Raw genomic sequence first — 20,957 nt, forward strand, 5'->3', positions numbered from 1 at the left:
GTACCCCCCGTGATTGGCGCGAACAGCTACACCTCCTCCGCTGTGATTGGGCACCCCCGCTGCCACTCCCGGCGTTTGAAGGCACGGGCGGGCGCTGACGTGTACGTCCTGACAACACTCCCGCCCCCCCGCGCGGAGGTGGGCGCCGCTCGGAAGGGCGCGGGCGGGGTGGGCTGTTCTGTCACGTCAGCTGCGCGTTGTTCCGGGCGTAAGCGCGTTCCGTGCATCGGGTGCTTACGCAGCCGCCCTGAGCGGGGGCGGCCGGCGGGGGCGAGAGGTCGCCGCCATGGAGGCGAAGCCGGCGGACGTCCTGCTCTGTGACAGCCTCATCCTCTGGGTGAGTGGGGCGGGGGGGGTCCCTCCTACCTGCGCAGCACGCCGCACCGCCGCCCTCCTCCCTGCCCGCCGGTGGCGCGTCCTCGCTGCCCCCCCGAGGGGTCCTCCAGGGCAGGAGGAAGAGGAGGAGGAGGCGGCGGCGGGGGGGCTCCCGCAGGAGCGGCCTGCCCCGGCGGAGAGGGGCTTTTTCTGTCAGAGCCCCGCAGCGCGGGAGCGGCGCGAGCGCACCTGTTGGCCCCGCGCCGTTGCCGTGGTGACGGGGGCGACGGCCACAGGCCGGGAGAGGCGGCCCCTGCCCGGCGGCGGCGGGACGGGGCCTGCCGGGGCGGCTGGGCGCCCTCCCCGCCCGGAGAGGTGAGCAGCCCCCTTGCTGGGGCTGCTGTCAGGCACTCGGAGAGCTGCCCGAGCGGCAAGTGGGCAGAAGCTGGAGGCGGTTGGGATACGAGCATGGCTGCAGGAATGGGGCCTGCACGAGAAACAAGTGTTTTTGCTACCAGTCAAATGTTCTTGCAAGCACCCTTGAAGTGTAGATGCGGTCTCTTGAATATCCTATAGGCCCAAGTAGTTGTTCTCCAGCAGTGGCTGCGATGTGGAAACTGCTCAGTAATTAACAATAATAACAAATATATGCAATTAATTTGAGCTGACAGGAGCAGAAACCTCAGAACATTTCGTACCAGCTTTTAGTTGGCTAAAGCGTTTATTAGTCAGGCGCAGCACACCTAAATGCGTGGTTTTGCCTGTGCAAGAAGCATGTATTTAGAATCATAGAATCATTTAAGTTGGAAAAAACCTCTAAGATCACGGAGTCCGACTGTATTTGTTCAGGTCATCAATCAAACTTGCTTTGTTTTTATCCCTTGTTCTTTCCAAGTTTCTCCTGCTTCCTTGTCTGTAATTCTGGTCTTGCAGATGCAATATTTTTGGTGAGAGTGAGCTCAACCAAATAGAACTTTTGCATGAAATCTTGGCAAGGAAGGCCGCAATTACCTGGTGTGAAGAGTTTCTCTAGAAATAGCAGATGTTTTGCCTGTGTGAAGTGTAAATCAGGGAAAGAAGGGAGTCTTTTAGGAGCATTGTGGAGATCCAGGGATGAAACTGGCAAAAGTGATAGCAACAGCTACCAGAATAGGTGTTCCTTTTACTTTCTACATGACAGTATAGAAGTTTTAATGAGTTAAAGTCTGTAATAAATCACTGAAAACCAATTTCGTCCTTTCTTTTCCTCCCTCCATTTTCCTTTTAGTGACCTTGTATGTTTCCGGTGTTTTGTTGGTCTGTAGAATTTCAGTTGTCTTATGCTCATCTCTCTGGAGTTGGATATCTTTTGTCGTTTAATCTAGGCATACCTTTCTTTCTCTTTTTTGGGGTCTTTAACTTTGTATTTTCCTCTCAGTATTCAGGTAAGAATAACTCCACCATGATTCAATTGCAAAATAAATCAATGCATTCCTGAACTCTGTCTCAAAATCCTCTCAGCAGTGCTGAACTCTTTTATAATTTTTACAATTCCTGCTTAAAATATTTTAAGCCTAATTCTCATTTTTAGTATTGTCACAATGCATAGCTGTAATTACATCATGAATCTTAAAGAGAATGCTAATGGAACTTTAACTAGCCTTAAACTGAAAGAGCTTTGTGTGTTGATGTAAATGAACATCCAGCTCTCTGTGTTCAGGTTTTGTGTACAACGCTCAGTAGATGCATTGCCAGATGCATGTTTTTAGATTTAACACCCTATTTCTTGAACCTTCTTTACAACGTGGTAGAAACCGATTGTTAACACTAAGATATGTTTCAAACATCCTTTCAATTTGAACTGCAGACTGAACAATAGAAAAAAAAATTGATCTTTTGAAGTTGAGCATATTTGGGCAGGGGGAATGAAGTGCTGTATATCTGAAGAGAAAGGGGTTCTGTAACTCTCTGTGCTTCTAAGGGTTTTTCAATTTATTTACTCATTAATATAGTGAAGAGATGCTCATGATTTTCTTGTGTTCTGCTGCTGGAGCTTGCTTGTTTTTTTTTTTTTTTTAATTTCAGGAAATTCTATATTAGAAAACATGCATTGTCCAGAGAAGAAAGAGAAAAATATAAATAAATGTTATCTATTGGTTCTGCAACCCAGGTGCCATTGAATTTAAAATTTTGAGGGTGTTACAGGAAAAACATAATGGAGTTAGATTAAATTATAGGGGAAATGTATATGAGTTTCCAAGGAAAATTGACTTAAGTAATATCTGTTAAGATTGAACTCACAAGTCTGTGGCAGAAGCAATTTTCTAAGTCAGAAAGACAAACTTTGGTTAGTATATGTGAAGTGAACCTTAATATTTTCCACCTCTGGGCAGGAGTAGAGCGATAAGAGTAGCAGCAGTAGGCCTAGTGATGCAGTAGTATCTTCTATGTTTAGGTGCCGTTACAATAGGTGTTTTCTTTACAGTAGTAGAGCAAAAGTTTCTTGAATGTCATTTGGTCCTGTACCACTCTGAGGCTGCTTCTTTGTCTCCAAACTAGTGACTAAATGTGTGGTAACATCTTAAATGGAAAGCTTTTTTCCACAATAGATGTACCCCCTGTTTTTTGGCACTGGCAGCATTGGTGATGTTAACTTTGCCAGTGGCTGAGCTATTCTATTAATGTTCTGGGATTAAGAATGGGAATGTTTATTGTTACTTTAAAATCTCTGTGACTAACTCTATAAAACTTCTGTCCCTCGTATGTGTGTAAACTGGGTATAAAGTGGAGACCCTCAACTCTACGTCATCTGGATGAAATTGAGGGCATACCTTCCCAAGAGCTGGATAGGTTGATTTCTGCTGGGTAATGTGAACAGTCTTGTTTATTCTACAGCTGTTTGGTGGTAGAGCCTTCAGCAGATCCAGAGAAAAGGCATTAAGTGTTACATGATATAGAATTACATTTTCAAATGTCTATTGTGATCATAGTAGCTGTACGTCTGAGAGAAAAATACTTGCTCCTCTTGTAGCAGCAAGAGGTCTACATGAAATGGTCTTTATCACGAGTAGCAGCATGTACTTGAAGCTATATTTAGTAAAACTAATCAAATTTGAAAAAAGATTAGGAGTACTACATAGTCCTGAAGTCTGTGGCTGCTTCTACCAACCTCCTCCCCATGCCTGTTACCTTTATTGTTTTTGTAAGTAAAGTAAAAGTCTGTTTTGAGGAAATGATTGGGCTGGCATGGAGTTTGGAGAGAACCCATAATTAGTACTACTCTCATATTATTTCTAGGTGCTTATGTAACTTTTAAATATATGGAGAAACTAAGACTCTCACTCCTGCTTTTTGCTTAATTTTAATTAGCTGTTTCTATTCTGGGAGATAATGGCATACATAAAGCAGTGCTGCATATCACAAGGTTTTCTAAGGCTTTGTTCGCCGGCTCTAACAGGCTTGGGTGAAATGGTAGTACCTGTACTTAGCAATTTCTTTGGTTTACAAGGGGGTAGATCCAAATGGCAGCATCACAATATTGTGCCATAAAACTCTGCGTTCTGACATGCTGAGTCTTGACTTGTAAGCTTGCGTGCCTGTTCTTGCATTGGTATTAAGGCTGCTATACTATTAGAAACCCATGCTGCCAATCACAGCTGCTTCAGTTTGTGTTCTTCTATTTAATCTTTTATGTAACTTCCCAGGGATTACTGACTTCTCACCTGCTGTAATACAGGATTTTAAAAATACTTTTAAAATTGAAAAACAAATGAAAAAAAACCTCACTCTGCATATTTTTCTCTTCTTGGCATGATTACACTCTTTGAAGCAAGCAAATAAATATTCAGAGTATATGGTCACTATTTATAAACACAGAATGGATGACAACTGTCTCAAATTCTCACAGCTGGAAACCGTACTTTTTCCACCACTCTTGCCCAAGTAGCTCCATTTCCCAAACACACTTGACAAGGTCATTCACCAGCGACCTCTGAAGAAGCTTACCTTTCACAGGATGTTTGGGAAAGCCCTCTCACAGATGGACAGGTAATTTAGGACACTGTAAACGTAGTAAGTTTAAGAAGTCAATTTTCGCAGTGGACAGAGATTATAAGGATCTGGTTTTGCTTCCATTCTATTCCACCTATACATCTTTTAATAGTATTAACAGCAAACTTTCCCCTTTCTATTTTATTCATTGTTGTAAAGAAGGCTGAACTTAAAAGAATTGCTGATGAGCTCTTATTTTCATGAGTAACTATGTGATGAACTGACATGCGTGTGGAAATGGCTCTCTCACCTTAGAATAGTTAGCTCCAAGCTGATTGCTTTTGGGGAGAATAAAAGATTGCAATTATAATAGATAATTCTGTCAAAATGTTAGATATAAGCTTGGGAATAGTTTAAAAAAATACACAAAATCCAAAATGGGGATACACATTTTTAACATTGAGGTAATCCCATCCTACAGATCTTAAATGCAGGAAAACCAGAAAACTAAGAGAAAAAATTACTGTCCTCATGGAAAGTATGAAAGAGCTTCCACATGAGAATTGGCTGAATAGATGAGGACTGTTGGTCCTGGGAAAGACACAATGGGAGGGTATGGTAAGGGTCAGTACAGACTTGAGCCCCTGGAGAAGGCAACTGGGGAAGAGTCTGTTCACCACCTGCACAAGAAGTGGGGAAGATGAGGCGAAGCTAGCAGGTGACAAACTCTGACAAGAGGGGGTATCCTGCAGAATCTGTGGATGCTGAATTTGTGGCTGCAAAAAGTGCCTCAGCCAAGTTCATGGAAGAAAACTTCATTGAGGACTGTTAGAAATGTACTGTCTGTGCTCCAGGGATTCTTCAAGACACAAATTCCTGGAGCCTGGTGGAGTATTTTGCAGAGTTTGCGGTCACTTTTTACAGTCTGTGGAGTGATCTGAGGACCTGGGTACCTCTGTGTTTTAAGGCTTTATGCATGAAGCAGTTGGAATTGCAGGCAGAAATTAGCAGGGCAGCAGAAGAGCTGCCTATGGATGTGTAATAAGCTAGTATGATACATCAAGTTGATGATGGGGTTCTTAGAGCTGTCTGCTGGGTATTTATTGGAGTGCTCTGTAAGGATGTAGACATGTTGAAGGTATTCATGCCATTTGAGTTGCTTTTGGAGAAGCTAGCTGCAAAACAATTGAGCTATTAAATTTTATTCTTTTGGATGGGAGTTGCATCTTGTTTGTATAGCCCTACTACAAAGGGACTTTAATAGTCCTACTACAAAGGGACTGGAAGCACCACAAGACTGCATATAACAATTCATACAGGATAGATCAGGTAACTTAGTATGAAATGCTTCCGTCTATAATCTGGTTTTGTAATAGAGGAGAAGAGTGAAAACTGGGGCTTTGTTGCTTAATCTTTAGACAGAAATATGTAGAAGGGGTAAAATTGCATCCAGCCTTGTGTTTAAACACTAGGTAGTGTGATGCTTGGAAAATAACAGGAAAATATGTGTATATATATAAAATATAAATACCAGTAATAATATATTAATAAAACATGATTACCAGGAAAAAGGTGTAAAACTTCAGGTTATAGTAAAGTTTCTTGAGTTTATAACAGTATTTTGAAGTTGTATATTTAAATAGGAACATCTTTAGAGTAATTTTGTAATTCCTGAATTGCAAGGAAATATGTTACCAGCTCACAGGACTTGACATGGTTCAGTCTTTTTCAGCTATCTTGATATACTTAAAGTGTGCAGTAGCTCTCGGACAACTGTTTTTTCCACTGTTTTTGCACAATTTTCTCCCTTCCATTCTAAACCCCCAAATAATTTCAGGGGTCTCTGTTGGTGTCATGACTTCTATTACTAAATGCTTGTAGTAAAAGACTGGATTTTTTTTTTTCCCCTTCAACTTTTGCCTGTTCTTCTGATGCCACTTTTTTTTTTAGGTAGTTATGTGTCCAGAACTAAGCACTCAACATAATTTGAGGGATGGATAAATATGACTTTAGTTTCCCAAGTTAGTATTCCATAATCTGATTTACAATAGAAGGACTAGCATGAAAAAGCAAAGCATGGTAATACTAATTTTTTAAGCTACTAGTCATAATCAACAGTCACAAGTATTGAGGTAATTGGGTTGGCTTAAAAACTACATAGTTCAAAAAGGATTTCAGCTGCCTCCAGTAGAAAGACATCTTGCTAAATGCTTGTGCCTTGAAAAGGAAAATGGTAACTCATTTCCTGTACCTGTCTACTGAGCGAGAAACACAGTGTTTTTCCCTCTTTTAGTTGCAGACGTTCCATACTGCTGCACCTTGCAGAGATGTTCAGGACTTGACTAATGGGGTTGCCATGGCGCAGGTACTTCACCAAATGTAAGTTGACACTTAAGTTCAAAGAAGAAGTATTTAATTTCTTGAGGTTTTTGTGTTTGACATGCATAGTTGCTTTCTCTCACCCAAAGGTTTTTTGTATAGTTAAAGCAGACAGAAACTTAGAGTAGACAATTTATAGCAGAAGATAAAATATACCTTTATGTTGTTGTTTTGGGGATGATATAATAGTTGAATAATAATGTGATAGAATGGAGAAGGTGATGAGGAGATACTCTAATACTGCAGCATTAAATTCATACTTAAGGGTAATTGGGCGAGAATGATACAATCTTTTTCACTTTTCCCATCAACACTATTTCCATGGATATCCATGCTTCAGGCAATGTTTTTCTTTGGAATGAGGAACTAAAAGTTCAAAAGGCATGTCTTTGTGCTCTCTTCCTCTTGGGATTGCTCAGTTGATTTAGATTTAAGTTCTAGGATTTAGACGATAACTTGCTATTTGTGTGGAAAAAAAAAATCATGAAACTTCAATGGCAAGTTTATTATTAAAAAATAATAGTGGGCTAATCAAAAGCGAAATAATTCCTATTTTTTTGGTGTGATGACAAATGGTACCGGCTTGAGTAACACACTACTTTGGAAATTTGCAGTTACCTCAGAGGGTTGTAACCCAAGTCTTTTATTGAAAGAGTATCATGCTGCAAGTCATCACTGCAATTTTATTGTTGTTGTTGACTCAGATAATAAAGGAGAAGTCTGAGTTGCCATCTCCTGCTCAAACTATATTTTTGATTACTAAGAAATTACTTAAAACAAACACCACCACCACCTCCAAAAAAACAAAACCAAAACAAAAAACCCTCAAAAATCCCAAACCTAGAACCTGTCTGTTTAATGTGCTGTGTAAAGACAGAGCTAACCCTTTTCCTGGGGCATGGCAAAAACTGCTTTAGGATTGCCTAGTAAAGATTCGCTGAGGGTCACTTCCCATGTGTTTGTGGTACTAGGCTGCCACAGGCTTTGTGCGAACTTCTTTACAACCAAGTTGGTTGATATGCAAGTGGGGATAATAATTGTCTTTGATTAGGTGCTTTGAAACCAGTGAATAAACAGTATGGTGTAAAAGTTAAGATATGCTGTGATTGTACTGCTTGGCACAGCTCAGTGTGTGTATACACCTCCCTCAGCAACTCATCCTTATTTACGCTGGCAATGTGAATATAATTCTGCCCAGGGGAACCAAAGACATACAAAAATATGAAATGCCAGTAGTTTAAAATGGTTTTTTTTCTTGATAAGTGCCTTTGATGAATTGTAGCAAATCTTGGAAAGTCCAAATGTATGAGAGTAGGTACCAAACTTAATGTCAGCACTAGTCAAAAGAGGATGTTGCTGTACAGCATTATGATCGCTTTGTCAGGTATAAAAATTCAGCATGACAAAGGCCTTCACATCCTTGTGTTCCTAACTGTAGCTAGCTCAAGCACGTACAGAAATTCTTCCTGCCCTGGAAGGTGGTGTCTTAATTCAGCCATCAGGATGGAAATTTCCTGTGACATAACTTGCAATCTCCAGGAATTCATGCCTCATTAAACACTGCAGTCAAACAACTGATGATTTAACACTGGGAATCTGGTATCTTATTTATTTGTGTGCTTATTGATGTTTAAATATTTAATTTTGTTTCAGAGATGTTGCTTGGTTTGATGCATCTTGGCTAAATCGCATTAAAGATGATGTTGGTGACAACTGGAGAATAAAGGTATTCAGAACTGAAGGTAGTGAAAGTTTGTGGGGTTGGATATTGTGTCTGTCCTGAGAGTATCTAGCAGTCCAAAAACCTACAGAATTAAGCTCTGAGTTTTTTAGGTTATTTTAGATGAACTTGAACTGTCTGTTGATAGTTCAAGTGCCTTCCAGCATTGTTGCATGGGGATTTTCTGCTGCGATATTTCTCTTCCTTGTCATTGTAGGGTGCTCTTGTAGATCTGCTTTTAAATAAAAAAAGAACATTTTATTATAAATTATTATTTAATGTCAGCAAAGTTAAGAATTTTAATAAAAGCCTGTTACCTTATCTTTCATGTACAACAATTAGTCCAGTAATCTGAAGAAGATACTGCAAGGAATTATGGACTACTATCATGAGGTATGGAAAAAGCAATTTTTTTGTTGTTCTAATCATTAAACATTATGATTATTGTCCTCCTTCGCCTAGCTTTTTTTTTTTCCTTGGCAAAGTAATTTATTTTAAGGACTTTTTTTGGCAGAAAGTATATGATGATTATCTGGTTAAGTGGGAGGTCTGAGTGAATATAAAATTAATTTGAGCAGGTGTATTTTAGATAAGACTCTTGAAGTATAATCTGGAAACCACGTCTCTGTTATTGCCCAGGTGAATGTCCTAAGGACTGAGCTACAGAACCCTGTTGACTTTTGTGTGTGCATTCATATTTGCTATTGTCTAGTGAAGTTTTAATCCTCTACAAAACAGAATAGGTTCGGCAACCCTAGTCTAGGTTTTTTGATACTCGGAAGGTGGGAGATAAGTTACGAATCCTCCTGGACATAGTAAGGATTTTAGTTTGTTCTCTCTCATGCAGGATGAGTACGGTAGTCATAAAAGGGTGCTGTCTTATGAGTTTAAAAAAATCCAATTGCTGAATTTTGTATGGAGCTTGATTACAGTTACATAATGGGTATGGTATAGAAAAATTGCCAGGTCATCTTATGGCTTCCTGGTCTCGCCTGGGCTTATTTGTGGTATTGAGTGCCAAGCCCTTCCGTATTGCCAGGACTGAGGCTCTCTGGCAAGCCCAGAAGTAGAACTTCTTTAGGCTTATGAGGAGCTTTTTGACGGATTAGGGAGCAACGGAATTTGGAAGCATTTTTAATTCCTTTTTTTATTATGTTGGTAGAATAAATTAATTCTCTCATATTTGAGGTCTAGTCCAAGAACTTTTAAGTTACTGCTATCACTTTTTCTTGTATAAGTGGTCAGTTAACTAAACCCCCAGTTAATAGACTTTAAAAACTTGTGGTTTTGCCAGAACAATTTTATAGAACTCTTACTAAAGTGCATAACTTCATTGCACTAAATAATTGCTAGGTGTTTTTCATATATTTTTTTAATGCTGTCTACTTTAGATTAAATTTAGGCCTATTCAGAGAAAAATCTGAGGTGCCAAGTATGGTAAAGGTCATTGGCTAGCAGTCGATGGAGTACCCCTTCCCCTAAACACACATCCATGCTGAGGGATGGAGATGGACATTTGGAACGGTCTTTGCTGGCCCAAGAGAGGCACAATGTGTGACATCTGGGTTTCATGTATGAAGCCTCTAACAAACGAGTTAAGAACATCTGCTTTATCTAGGTCTCTTCAGATTTCCTAACCTGATACTGCTATCTATGTACTCTCTCATAAGCCAGTATTTTTAGTGTGCATCTCCACGTTTAATGTTTAAAATCTTTCCCTTCCATAAGTTTTATGGTAACAGACTTATTAATAGACCATTTTCTCTGGATGGCTTACTGAGTCCAGATTTCTTAGATGACACCAGATTTTCATGTTGTACAAAAGTGGGAGTCCACTTTCTCTCTTCGGGTTTTTTTTTTTTTTTTCAGTTCTTGGGTCAGCAGATTTCAGAAGAGCTTATTCCGGACTTAAACCAGATATCTGAGAACTCGGATCCCATTGAACTGGGCAGGCTTCTGCAGCTTATTTTAGGTTGTGCAGTCAACTGTGAAAGGAAACAAGGTACACACTACCTTAATATGTTCAGCAGACTGTCTCAGGTGATTGTTAAGGTGGAAGAGATGTAGAAACTTTTCTTTTTTAAGTATCAAAAAGTCTCTGCTGTTAATATGTTGCATGCCTATTCTGAAACTGGAGTTCACTTAAAAGCAGAAAATCTATGGGAAACTTCTATGAATAAGACTCAAATTTTTCTCAGGGTAGGTTTAAAAAAAAAATCTGAAGTGTGTGTGGATTATTTATACTGTTAAAATATGTACCAAGACCTAAAACTTACTATTCAAATGCAAATCCAGCAAATTAAAAACTTATATTAGAAACTGCCTTTTGTTTATCTGCAGAGGCTCAAGACTGAATTAGTTGAGTTTTCTCTCCCCTTACCAGAGCTAATGCTCCATGCTCTGATGGCTAAGGAATCCTCAGCATGATTCTGTTAGTAGACTAGGTGCGATTCCTAGGTAGTCTGAAATGACTGCATCAAAGAATAGAATAGAATCATTTAGGTTGGAAAAGACCTTTAAGATCGAGTCCAACTGTAAACCTAGCACTGCCAAGTCTACCACTATACCATGTCCCTAAGCACCACATCTACATGTCTTTTAAATACCTCCAGGGATGGTGACTCAACCGCTTCCCTGGGCAGCCTGTTCCAATGCTTTTGGTGAAGAAATTTTTCCTAATACCCAATCTAAACTTCCCCTGGCACAATGTGAGCCCGTTTCTTCTTGTCCTATCACTTGCTAATTGGGAGAAGAGACTGACACCCACCTCGCTACAACCTCCTTTCGGTAGTTGTAGAGAGCGATAAGGTCTTGCCTCAGCCTCCTTTTCTCCAGGCTAAACAACCCCAGTTCCCTCAGCCGCTCCCCATCAGCCTTGTGCTCCAGACCCTTCACCAGCTTCGTTGCCCTTCTTTGGACACACTCCAGCACCTCCATGTCTCTCTGGGAGTGAGGGGCCCAAAACTGAACACAGTATTCGAGGCGCAGCCTCACCAGTGCCCAGTACAGGGGGACAATCACTTCCCTAGTCCTGCTGGCCACACTATTTCTGACACAAGCCAGGATGCTACTGGCCTTCTTGGCCACCTGGGCACACTGCTGGCTCATATTCAGCCGGCTGTCAACCAACACCCCCAGGTTCTTTTCTGCTGGGCAGCTTTCCAGCCACTCTTCCCCAAGCCTGTAGCATTGCATGGGGTTGTTGTGACCCAAGTGCAGGACCCGGCACTTGGCCTTGTTGAACCTCATACAGTTGGCCTCGGCCCATCGATCCAGCCTGTCCAGGTCCCTCTGCAGAGCCTTCCTACCCTCAAACAGATCAACGCTCCCACACAACTTGGTGTCATCTGCAAACTGACTGAGGGTGCACTCAATCCCTTTGTCCAGATCATTGATAAAGATATTAAACAGAACTGGCCCCGATACTGAGCCCTGGGGAACACCGCTGGTGACCAGATGCCAAGTGGAATAAACTCCATTCACCACAACTCTTTGGGCCTGGCCATCCAGCCAGTTTTTTACCCAGCAAAGCATACGCCCATCCAAGCCATGAGCAGCCGGCACACTCAAGAGTGTTTGGGAAGTAAGCCATCAGGCTGCATTGGGAATGATGATGCTAGCCAATTACTTTTTTTCATTAAGTTTTATTTATTAACTCAATTGCAGGCTTGTTGACTCTTTGCAAAAGCTTATGTATATACATACATAGATGTATGTATAAAAAAAGAACCATGGAAGTACAGATGTCTTAAAATCTCTTTGCTCTATTATACATAGTATAAATTTGTTCACTTAAAGACTATAATCTCTTATGCTTATCTACCATATTACTGGATAATAATGTTGTTGGTTAATGGTAGTGCTCTGTATAAAAAGAGCACTACCTGTTTTGAAGAAGATTGATAGAGAATAGTTTCTTCTGGATCTTTCTGCAAATGGTATGTCATGTTACTCAAGCCATTAAGATGAACATTGTCATGGATCACTACAAATTCTTTTTCACAGAACACATACAGAATATCATGACCCTTGAAGAGTCTGTTCAACATGTTGTCATGACTGCAATTCAAGAGGTAAGTAATAATTCATAGCCTAATGCTGTCAGTTGAGAAGTCTGAATATCCATTTGTTGATCTTTCATCCAAGCAAAGGTCCAGGAAGAGTGTAAGTACTTCCTAAATTATCTGGGAGGATCAGGACCAAGAGGCCCCAGACCCCAACCAAGAGGTTTTGATTTTAGTCTCGTATGCCCAAACATACAACTTGTGGAGACAATAAATGCTTAAGATTTCCTGTTTCATACAAGAAATATATCTCGTTGCCAACCACCGATTATACTGGAGTCAGGTTCTGAAATATCTGTTCCAGTGCTGTAGCCTTGGACCCAAAGTTAAGCTGATTGTAACTGTTTGTGAGACTACGTCGTTCTGACAGACCATTCCAGCATCTGATTTACAAACTCCCAGCTGCATCTCTTCTCTTCTTGTCATGGTGTGCTCCCCTGCTATCTTAATTTGTTCTAGTTAGATCATCTTAGTGATCCAGCTCACAGCGTAGCTCTACCATCACTCACATCTGTGAGCTTCAGGACTGTGAAGCGGAGTGTGGAGGGAGGCAAAAACTAAATGCTGACTTTGAAGAAAATGTAATGTGTAATTGCACCCTCATCAAGCTAACAGTGGAGTTGGTAGTAGGCTTTAAAACTTAGATTTAAATTGACTATATAGTCTTTAAAGCTATATGTGTCCTATTGGGAGAAATAAATCCATAAACCTAATGTTTGTTGTATTCTGACTAATCAAACTTTCTGGAGAAGGTCTAGAAATAATACTGTAATTCCTGAGTAAGAAGTAAAGCCCTTTAATTGTTGACAAACATGCTGTGTACATCTTTGTACTAGAGATCAGTGAGAGCTATTTTAATGTTTCCATTGTTTGCTTAATGGCAATTAATGTGACACAAAGAAGTGTGATAAGTATTAAATTAATTGAGTGAAATCCTGTCCTCTGCTTCACGCCATTTTAACTTGACTAGGGGGTAGCAATAACTTCAACAGATCACAGATTCATCCAATAAGATGCTACTGCTAACTTGGTTAATTTGGCGAGAGGGGAGGTAAAAAAAAAAGCCATCTTATTCTAGATTTATTTCAATCCTTTACCAACCATGAGGTGGTTTTTTTATTATTATTAATCTATTTTGATATATTGAACGGATGCAAGGACATGGTGGAAAATACAATTGGTACTCAGTAGGCAGTGAACTTACAGATATTTAACCTTCGTTTCCTGTGGCCTCTTTCTGTAGCTCATGAGCAAGGAGATAACGGGTCCTTCCACAAGTGATGCATCAAGCGAAGTGGAACAGCAGGTAACTGCCTAATATTATTGCTCTTGTAGTTCAAACCTGAACAATAAGTTAGTATCTTGCCATCCCTTAAATGAAGAGGACGGTTGCTCTTCCTCTCCAATTCTAAAAGTTAAAAAAAAATAACCTCAACAATAAATTGCACTCTTTTGTCTTCTGTCTGCGCAAACTGCTTGGTCTGTTTTCCACTCGGAGCTGATCTAGTTAAACCATACTGATTCATAAAGGGCAGAGCAACATACTGATGTAGTCAGAGAATATACAATAAAGTAATGCTATTTTTCAGTGCTAATTAAGTGAAAAGTTATGTGCTGTTTTTATAGCTTCTTAAAAAAAAAAAAAAAAGCAGTGACTGCTATGTCATCTTCCTGGATGGGGCCAGTGCAAACCTACATTGCAAGAAGAGCTAGGGGTACCTCAAGGCTGAGCCGTGTCAGGCTAAACACTTCAGGTTGTTTTTAAGGGGTCATGAAAATTCTTGATAACCTGAACACTACAGGGTGTTGCACATAAAATGAAGTTGTCTTTAAAAGTACCTGCCCATAAAGGAGCATCACTGTTTCTGTTCTGAGATGAAGGGCATTTGATTTAACAGGCAGGGATTTTGAAATTGTGACAACACGAATGATCCTGTGTTTGGTTTTGTTATGCTTTTAGCCTAAGTTGTTGTGTTGAATCTGGATGTTACTCTGAGTTTCAATAATTTACTTACTACATGTGGTAGTCATTTAAAATGCAGGTGAAATGAACAGAGATCTTGATCTAACAGTGTATATATAGGTTTCTGTGTCAATGTGTACTTAACATCCTTCTTAAACAATTGGTATAAGCAATTGAGACATTTTGGACGCTAGAGCTGTGAGTACTTTGGATATGGGCCAGAATGATTGACTATCTTATTTTTTAAAAGCTTAAAAAAGCTTTGGAAGATCTTCAGGAAGCACTAGCAGAAAAAGAAGAGTTGGCGCAAAGATGTCAAGAGCTAGATTTACAGGTAAGAAACAGCATGTTGCTTATTTCTTTAATATGTAGTGGTGCTGCTATTAGGATGCAGAAATTCTGAAGGGCAAAATGAATTTTGCATTTATTTAAATTTCTACGAGGATTCTTAGCTGTTTGTGGGGGAAAATGCAATTACTGGAAATAGTTTCTGATGGAAGTGTAAGCTGAGGTCCTGTGCCAACTGTGAACTCAAAGGTTGTTTGGTCTGCTAGCTTTATGTTTACCCGTAGTAGCAGGTAGACATCAGAACAGTTATCATGCCCATTTCATTTTTAGTCACTGCTTTCTCCAGTCTTCTGAACTGTGTCCAAAAAATCCAGTTCATGTAGTAATCAGTCATTAGATTTAATCATAAGAAAATGATGCTGTTTTCAATAATTGATGAAAAACTAAAATTTGAAATTTGTCTAAAATTTACTAACTTTTTCTTGTACACAGTTGCAACATGGGGGATATTTCAGGAAATAAAAATCATGGAAACTAATAGAACCTTTCAAACCACACTGATAATAGGCCTACTTTTTGTTTTTAATGGATATAGAAGTTAATCAGGTCACTCTTTAGAAAAAGGAGAGAGGATGTTGTAACAATAAACAGGAACTTGCACTTCAATCAACTTTTTAAAGAAAAAAGAAAAAAATCCATTTGTTAGCCCTAAGTCTGATTCCTGTTTTATGGCACTATAATCTGAGAATAGAAAGAGGTTTATCTGGTAAGGCAGTTCATCTCAGATTTGATTCTGTATGAAGAGAACATTTGGGTGGCATCTCCTTATAGGAGCCGGAGTGCTACACTGGCTGTATGAGCCTCTGAAAAAAAACCCACAAAACCACAGGCCAGTTTTACATTTCTTAAAGGTGATGACGACTGAAAAAGTAGAATACTCATATATAAGCGGCTCATAGCTAATTGCCATGCCCAGGAAGCTGTTGCTAGAATTGAACTGATATTTCTTTTTTTCTTGAGGCAGTAGTAAGGCTTCCTAGTGAAAGCAGAAATCTAAAAACGCTTGTGAGCAGAATCTGCAGGAGAAAATGATTTCTTTTAAATGGGCAACAGGATCGATTTGATACCTGAATTCACAGACTACAGTTGTTATACTTCAAAAAGTGTGTTCACTGTTCAAAAGCTCTCGCTTTTGAGAGAGGTGCTGGGATAACAATTTACTTGTACTTTCTGCTTCCGTTGGAAGACTCAGTATGTCTCACTAGAGGAGTGCCAGGCTTTGTCCTGTCTCCCACAAACTTCTCTTTTGAGATTTCTCGTATTAATTAATGATAGGTTACACAAAGCCAGTTGCTCATAACGTAGCATTGGCCAGGTGAAGGCATGAAAGATGTTTGAGGGAAACGTACTGCTGAGTATAAACAGATGAGTTAATGACACCATAGCTCTTTAATACTGGGACGTGTTTTTTAAAATATCTCTTCATAAGTTGTGTTGACTTCGACACCACTTCTGTTATGTTGAAATAATAGAAAAGAAGAAGAGAAAGCTATTAGAAAGGAACTGAGAAAAGATGAAAAACTTGCTCAGAGTTGTGTGAAAGTTGTTGGGGGTTTTTTTGTTTGTTTGTTTTGTTTTTTAAGTCTGAGACGTTATTCTGAAAGTGTGAATGTTATGCACGTTTAAGGAGTGGCTGAACCTTGAACAGGAAGTGTATTATGCTGAGCAAGACTCAGATATGCTCTCTACTCACAGGTGTTTGTGTGTGCATGTATATAGTAAAGTGACATCTGGTATGTAAAAAGGAGTGAACCAAGAAAGCCAGCACCTAATCAAGTGGTAGATTAATTACTGTTTTGTTTCTTACATCTGTTTGACCGATAGACTTTTAAGTTATGATCACAAACTGTTTCTTAATATTGCATACTCTAGGTTATATCTGATGTTTAATCTAATAATGTCACCATTATATGTTTTTTTAATTTTATTTATTTGAAGCCATAATATTGACTGACGCTTCTCATTTAAACTAATTCTTAATAAATTCACTTGTAAGGTCTCAGTCTTCCTTGATATTTTCCAAGAGTATAAGAAAGGTAGGTTTTCTTTATGATTCAGGAAAACATAACCCAAAAAGCATATTGTCCCTGTTTAAATGCCAGTTAACTAACACATGCTACATGCTCTTATGTTTGACAGGATGTTAAAATTAACACAACAGCTTTCACTAGAAAAACTTTAAAGGTTCTATCCTCTTAATCCTTCCCCATTTTATGGCTGTTAATATACTTACTGTTTCAATAAAGTGTTGTATTCTCATTTGCTTAGCTGTGAACACTTTCAATATCAAACTTGTTTGATTGTTGCAAAAAATGCATGCTCTATATGAAGCTGTCTAGGTTTTTTCTTTTGCGTGTGTGCTTACTAGCTTATGGCGCCTGAAATGGCTTCTTGCGCAACCATTCACTGCTGAGCGCACGGCAGTACTGTGTTAGTGTGCTAGCCAGTGCCATCCTGCTTTTTATTGTTAAGTACAAGCAAGATGGAGAGTACCTTTACACCAATACTTAAGGTTTTTTGTATGGCGTCCATGGTATCCTTTTTAATGAAACTACCAGTTTCTCTCCATATCACATTGTCTGCCTTTACCATGGTTTCAGTTACAAAAATTTGTCCTTTTTTAGAGGGACTTTTCCTTTAGTGCTTCATAACTGTCATACACTAAAGCATCTGTATGCTCAAGTATGCTGTGTAAATTACGTTCTAAAATTTCTAAACGCTCAGTCTTTTTCATAAACTAATTTGGTGACATACTGCTGTCTTGCTTTAGTTGCTTCCAGTTGGACAGGTCTTACAATGTTGATGCTGTTTTATCTGTACTAGGTGGCTGCTCTCCAGGAGGAAAAAAGCAGCTTGATGTCAGAAAATGAGATTATGAATGACAGAATAGAGCAATTAGACGACTCTCTTGATGATCCAAATACTGTGGTTGCAAAAAAGTATTTTCATGCACAGTTGCAGCTGGAACAACTGCAAGAAGAAAACTTCAGGTATGAAATTTTCTCTGAAAAATCCCTTGCTTGTCCTGTCAAATATATCCACTTCAAAAAAGGTGACGGAAGGCAGAAAATGAGTGTCGAAGTGATTTGTGTGTAAACAAAACAAACAAACAAAAAACCCCCCCTAGCCCCCCCTCCCAAACCACCATATCTCTTTACTGTACTGATTTCTTTTACATATTAGTCTTTCTCCCTGTGATCCCTATGGGGGAAGAAAAAAATCACTTTTCATGTGATCCCTTGATATTGATATGGTAAATTTGCAGTATACAATCTATTATGATTTAACAGTTAGACAATAAAATGTTCCGTGTTTACAGTACCATTTTTCTGGCTACTTAAATCAATAGGTTTCCTTTGTCTTGTTTATTTTTAGTAGTTCTAGCACCAAATGAAAAATGTGTAATAACCGATGAGTTCTTAACAGAGTTTCTGTTTTTGATCTGGTAGGCTTGAAGCTGCAAAAGATGATTATCGTGTCCATTGTGAAGACTTGGAAAAACAATTGATTGAACTGCAACATAGAAACAATGAACTAACCTCTTTGGCAGAAGAATCTAGAGCCTTGAAAGATGAAAATGATATTCTGAAGTATGTAATAAAGAGAGCTCCCCACACGCACATTAGGAGGATTTAATGACTAAATCCAAGGCTTTGTATTTAACAAGATTTTTTCTGAGGCGTTACTTCTGCAGATAGATCTTATCTGAATGAGATCTAAAATAAATGTTGGAAAAGGGCACTGACAAAGCAGAGATGGAGTGCAAGCTTTCAGGCATACCCTCTATTGTTTGCATAAGAATAGCAACATGGAATTTTTCTGTGAAGCAGGATTAATGATTACAGAAATCATTATTCTTCATGTGGGGTGGAAGGTTGAAGTTATGCAAGAATTAAGAATTTTTTTTGGGGGGTGTGCATTCTTATTAAGGGGACATTTGTTTTGGCAAGAGGCTGCCTCTTCTGGTGTAGGGGAGCATACATGCAGCTAAAACTTCGACATAACTTTGGTGTCAGCATTCTAGGCTAGATTTAGGTCAGCAACATGATTAACACAATGAAGATGAAATACACAATAACCTTGATGAGAATTTAACGTAACATTCCAGCTTGCGTAAACTAAATTAAATACCAGACCACCCAAGAAATATCCAAAGCAAATCATGTTGCAAAAGCAGGTCTGCTATTCATAAAATAGTATGAATAAAAGATGGAAAGAGAAGTGGTTTCAGGTGTTTAACTTATAGTGGTTCTTAAATAACATCTGAAACAAATCTTGACGATAGATTTTCTTCCATAATCTTCTCGTACTAGCTTCTAGTGATATGAGATGGCGGATATTAAACACAGATATTAAAATTTGTGTATTTATAATCCAAATATTTTCTTACCATGTAGATTTTTGTTAATGATCAGCTGGTAATTCTTGGTCATACCTGCTAATGATAACTTTCATAGTGCAATTACATTCTAATTATGTGTAACCCCGCAATGAGAACATCTGCGTATTTTTTCCTTACCAGGTAGCAGTACTTTGAGATGACTATCTAGCACAGGATGTTGTGGTGCATTTACATTGCACCCCACAGAATTCCCTAGAGATATTTGACATACTAACCCTTGCTTGTACTTCTGGCACACAACTGGCAGTCTTACTCCCACTTAAACCCTGTGGTGATTTCAATTTTTATAAGCAGTCTTTGCACAAGGCGAGTTTGCATTGATTATGGATTTAAAAATAAAGCAGTAAGATTTAACTCTGCTGTTAAGCACGTTGCATCTATCTTTGAAAATGTCTTGAATGTGCATGAAGGCAGAATTTGACTTTTTTAATCTTTTGAAGAAACATACTCATACTCTTTCTTCTAATTCCTGTTTATACTTTAAGGACTACTGCAGACAAGGCAAGCAAGCTGGAATCAACTGTTGAAGTGTATCGTAAAAAGCTACAGGATCTGAATGACTTCCGCAGACAAGTTAAATCTCTGCAGGAAACCAACATGATGTATATGCACAATACAGTCAGTCTGGAGGATGAACTGAAGAAAGCCAATGCAGCACGTGCCCAACTAGAAACCTACAAAAGACAGGTAAGGCTGCATCTATACTTAAGATGTTACTTTTTCCTCAGATAGTCATCTTACCTAAATGAAATTATTTTAATTATGTTTCAATGAAAAAAAAATTGAACAGCTTAATTTAACAGTCCATGGGCTTAACCTGTATTGTCCCCTTAGAATTTCTTACTTGTGCAAACTCCTTCATACTCTGCCATGCACTTTCTCTTTTTCCCTGTTTATTAAACTAGCAAGCTTAACTGTAGTTGCCCTCTCAACTGATTGGTTGTCCATGGTTTGCAGGCTTTTCTTCTTTACTTTAACTGAGGTAATTTGTATGCCTGGGAGAGATTGTTCAGCTATTACTGAGGTCACTTGTATGTAATATTCTTAACTTTCTTCATGGAAATTTATTTTAAACTGTAGAAGTTTTTATTTCAATTTCACTTATTTCAGTAGTAATTAAGAGATGCAGGAGTTAAATATTTAAAAAAACCAAAAGACAAAACCCAAAACCAAACAAAAAAAAAACAACAAAAAAACTGCCAAACATGCAGGTCCCCATCCCATCTCCCCTTCCCCAAGCTTGGAGGACCAGCTGTTTATTTTGGCTGAACTGGGCAGGAGTGAAGGTTATAACAGCTTTTAAAGATAGCGTCTTGCAACGTTCATGTGCTGAATATAGTCTTTTTATGAAAAGGTCCAGGAGCTTCATAACAAACTGTCTGAAGAATCAAAAAGAGCTGATAAGCTAGCATTTGAAATGAAGCGACTTGAAGAAAAACATGAAGCTTTAATCAAAGAAAAAGAGGTAAGTCTCTTGAACAAGAGTTTATTTGAACACCTAATAAGTCTCAAATCCTCTGCTTGAGGAAAACCTTCCCAGAAGTAGTGCTACTATAAAAATGAAGTTTAGCACCTTGTGTGTGTATACACATATAAAACATAAAATGTGTCTTAAAATGTATGTATGTTAGTACTATTCCTGATTAATGTTATTTGGTCTTGAAGTGGTGCAGTATGACTTAATTCCACCTCAAATATGTCTTCTTAGAGACTGATAGTACAGTGTGATGCGTTAAGAGAGACAAATGAAGAGCTCCGGTATTCACAGATGCAGCAGGATCACCTGAGTCAAACAGG

The 20,957-nt window shown here is 39.0% G+C and overlaps 1 protein-coding gene across 1 annotated transcript in view; it reads left to right on the forward strand.

The window, feature by feature from the left end:
• The first annotated feature begins 132 nt into the window (after positions 1-132).
• Positions 133-20,957, forward strand: part of HOOK1 (hook microtubule tethering protein 1) — a 31,078-nt gene continuing 10,253 nt past the window's right edge. The window contains exons 1-13 of the mRNA XM_075508845.1: positions 133-337; positions 6,578-6,663; positions 8,317-8,389; positions 8,726-8,776; positions 10,253-10,385; positions 12,389-12,456; positions 13,691-13,753; positions 14,661-14,744; positions 17,582-17,748; positions 18,208-18,348; positions 19,646-19,847; positions 20,515-20,625; positions 20,869-20,956. Coding sequence (XP_075364960.1) covers positions 287-337; positions 6,578-6,663; positions 8,317-8,389; positions 8,726-8,776; positions 10,253-10,385; positions 12,389-12,456; positions 13,691-13,753; positions 14,661-14,744; positions 17,582-17,748; positions 18,208-18,348; positions 19,646-19,847; positions 20,515-20,625; positions 20,869-20,956 — 1,318 coding nt within the window. The 5' untranslated portion in view covers positions 133-286. The remainder of the gene's footprint in view (positions 338-6,577; positions 6,664-8,316; positions 8,390-8,725; positions 8,777-10,252; positions 10,386-12,388; positions 12,457-13,690; positions 13,754-14,660; positions 14,745-17,581; positions 17,749-18,207; positions 18,349-19,645; positions 19,848-20,514; positions 20,626-20,868; position 20,957) is intronic.

This window comes from Mycteria americana, chromosome 7 (genome assembly GCF_035582795.1).
Source record: "Mycteria americana isolate JAX WOST 10 ecotype Jacksonville Zoo and Gardens chromosome 7, USCA_MyAme_1.0, whole genome shotgun sequence".
Classification (NCBI taxonomy): Eukaryota; Metazoa; Chordata; class Aves; order Ciconiiformes; family Ciconiidae; genus Mycteria; species Mycteria americana.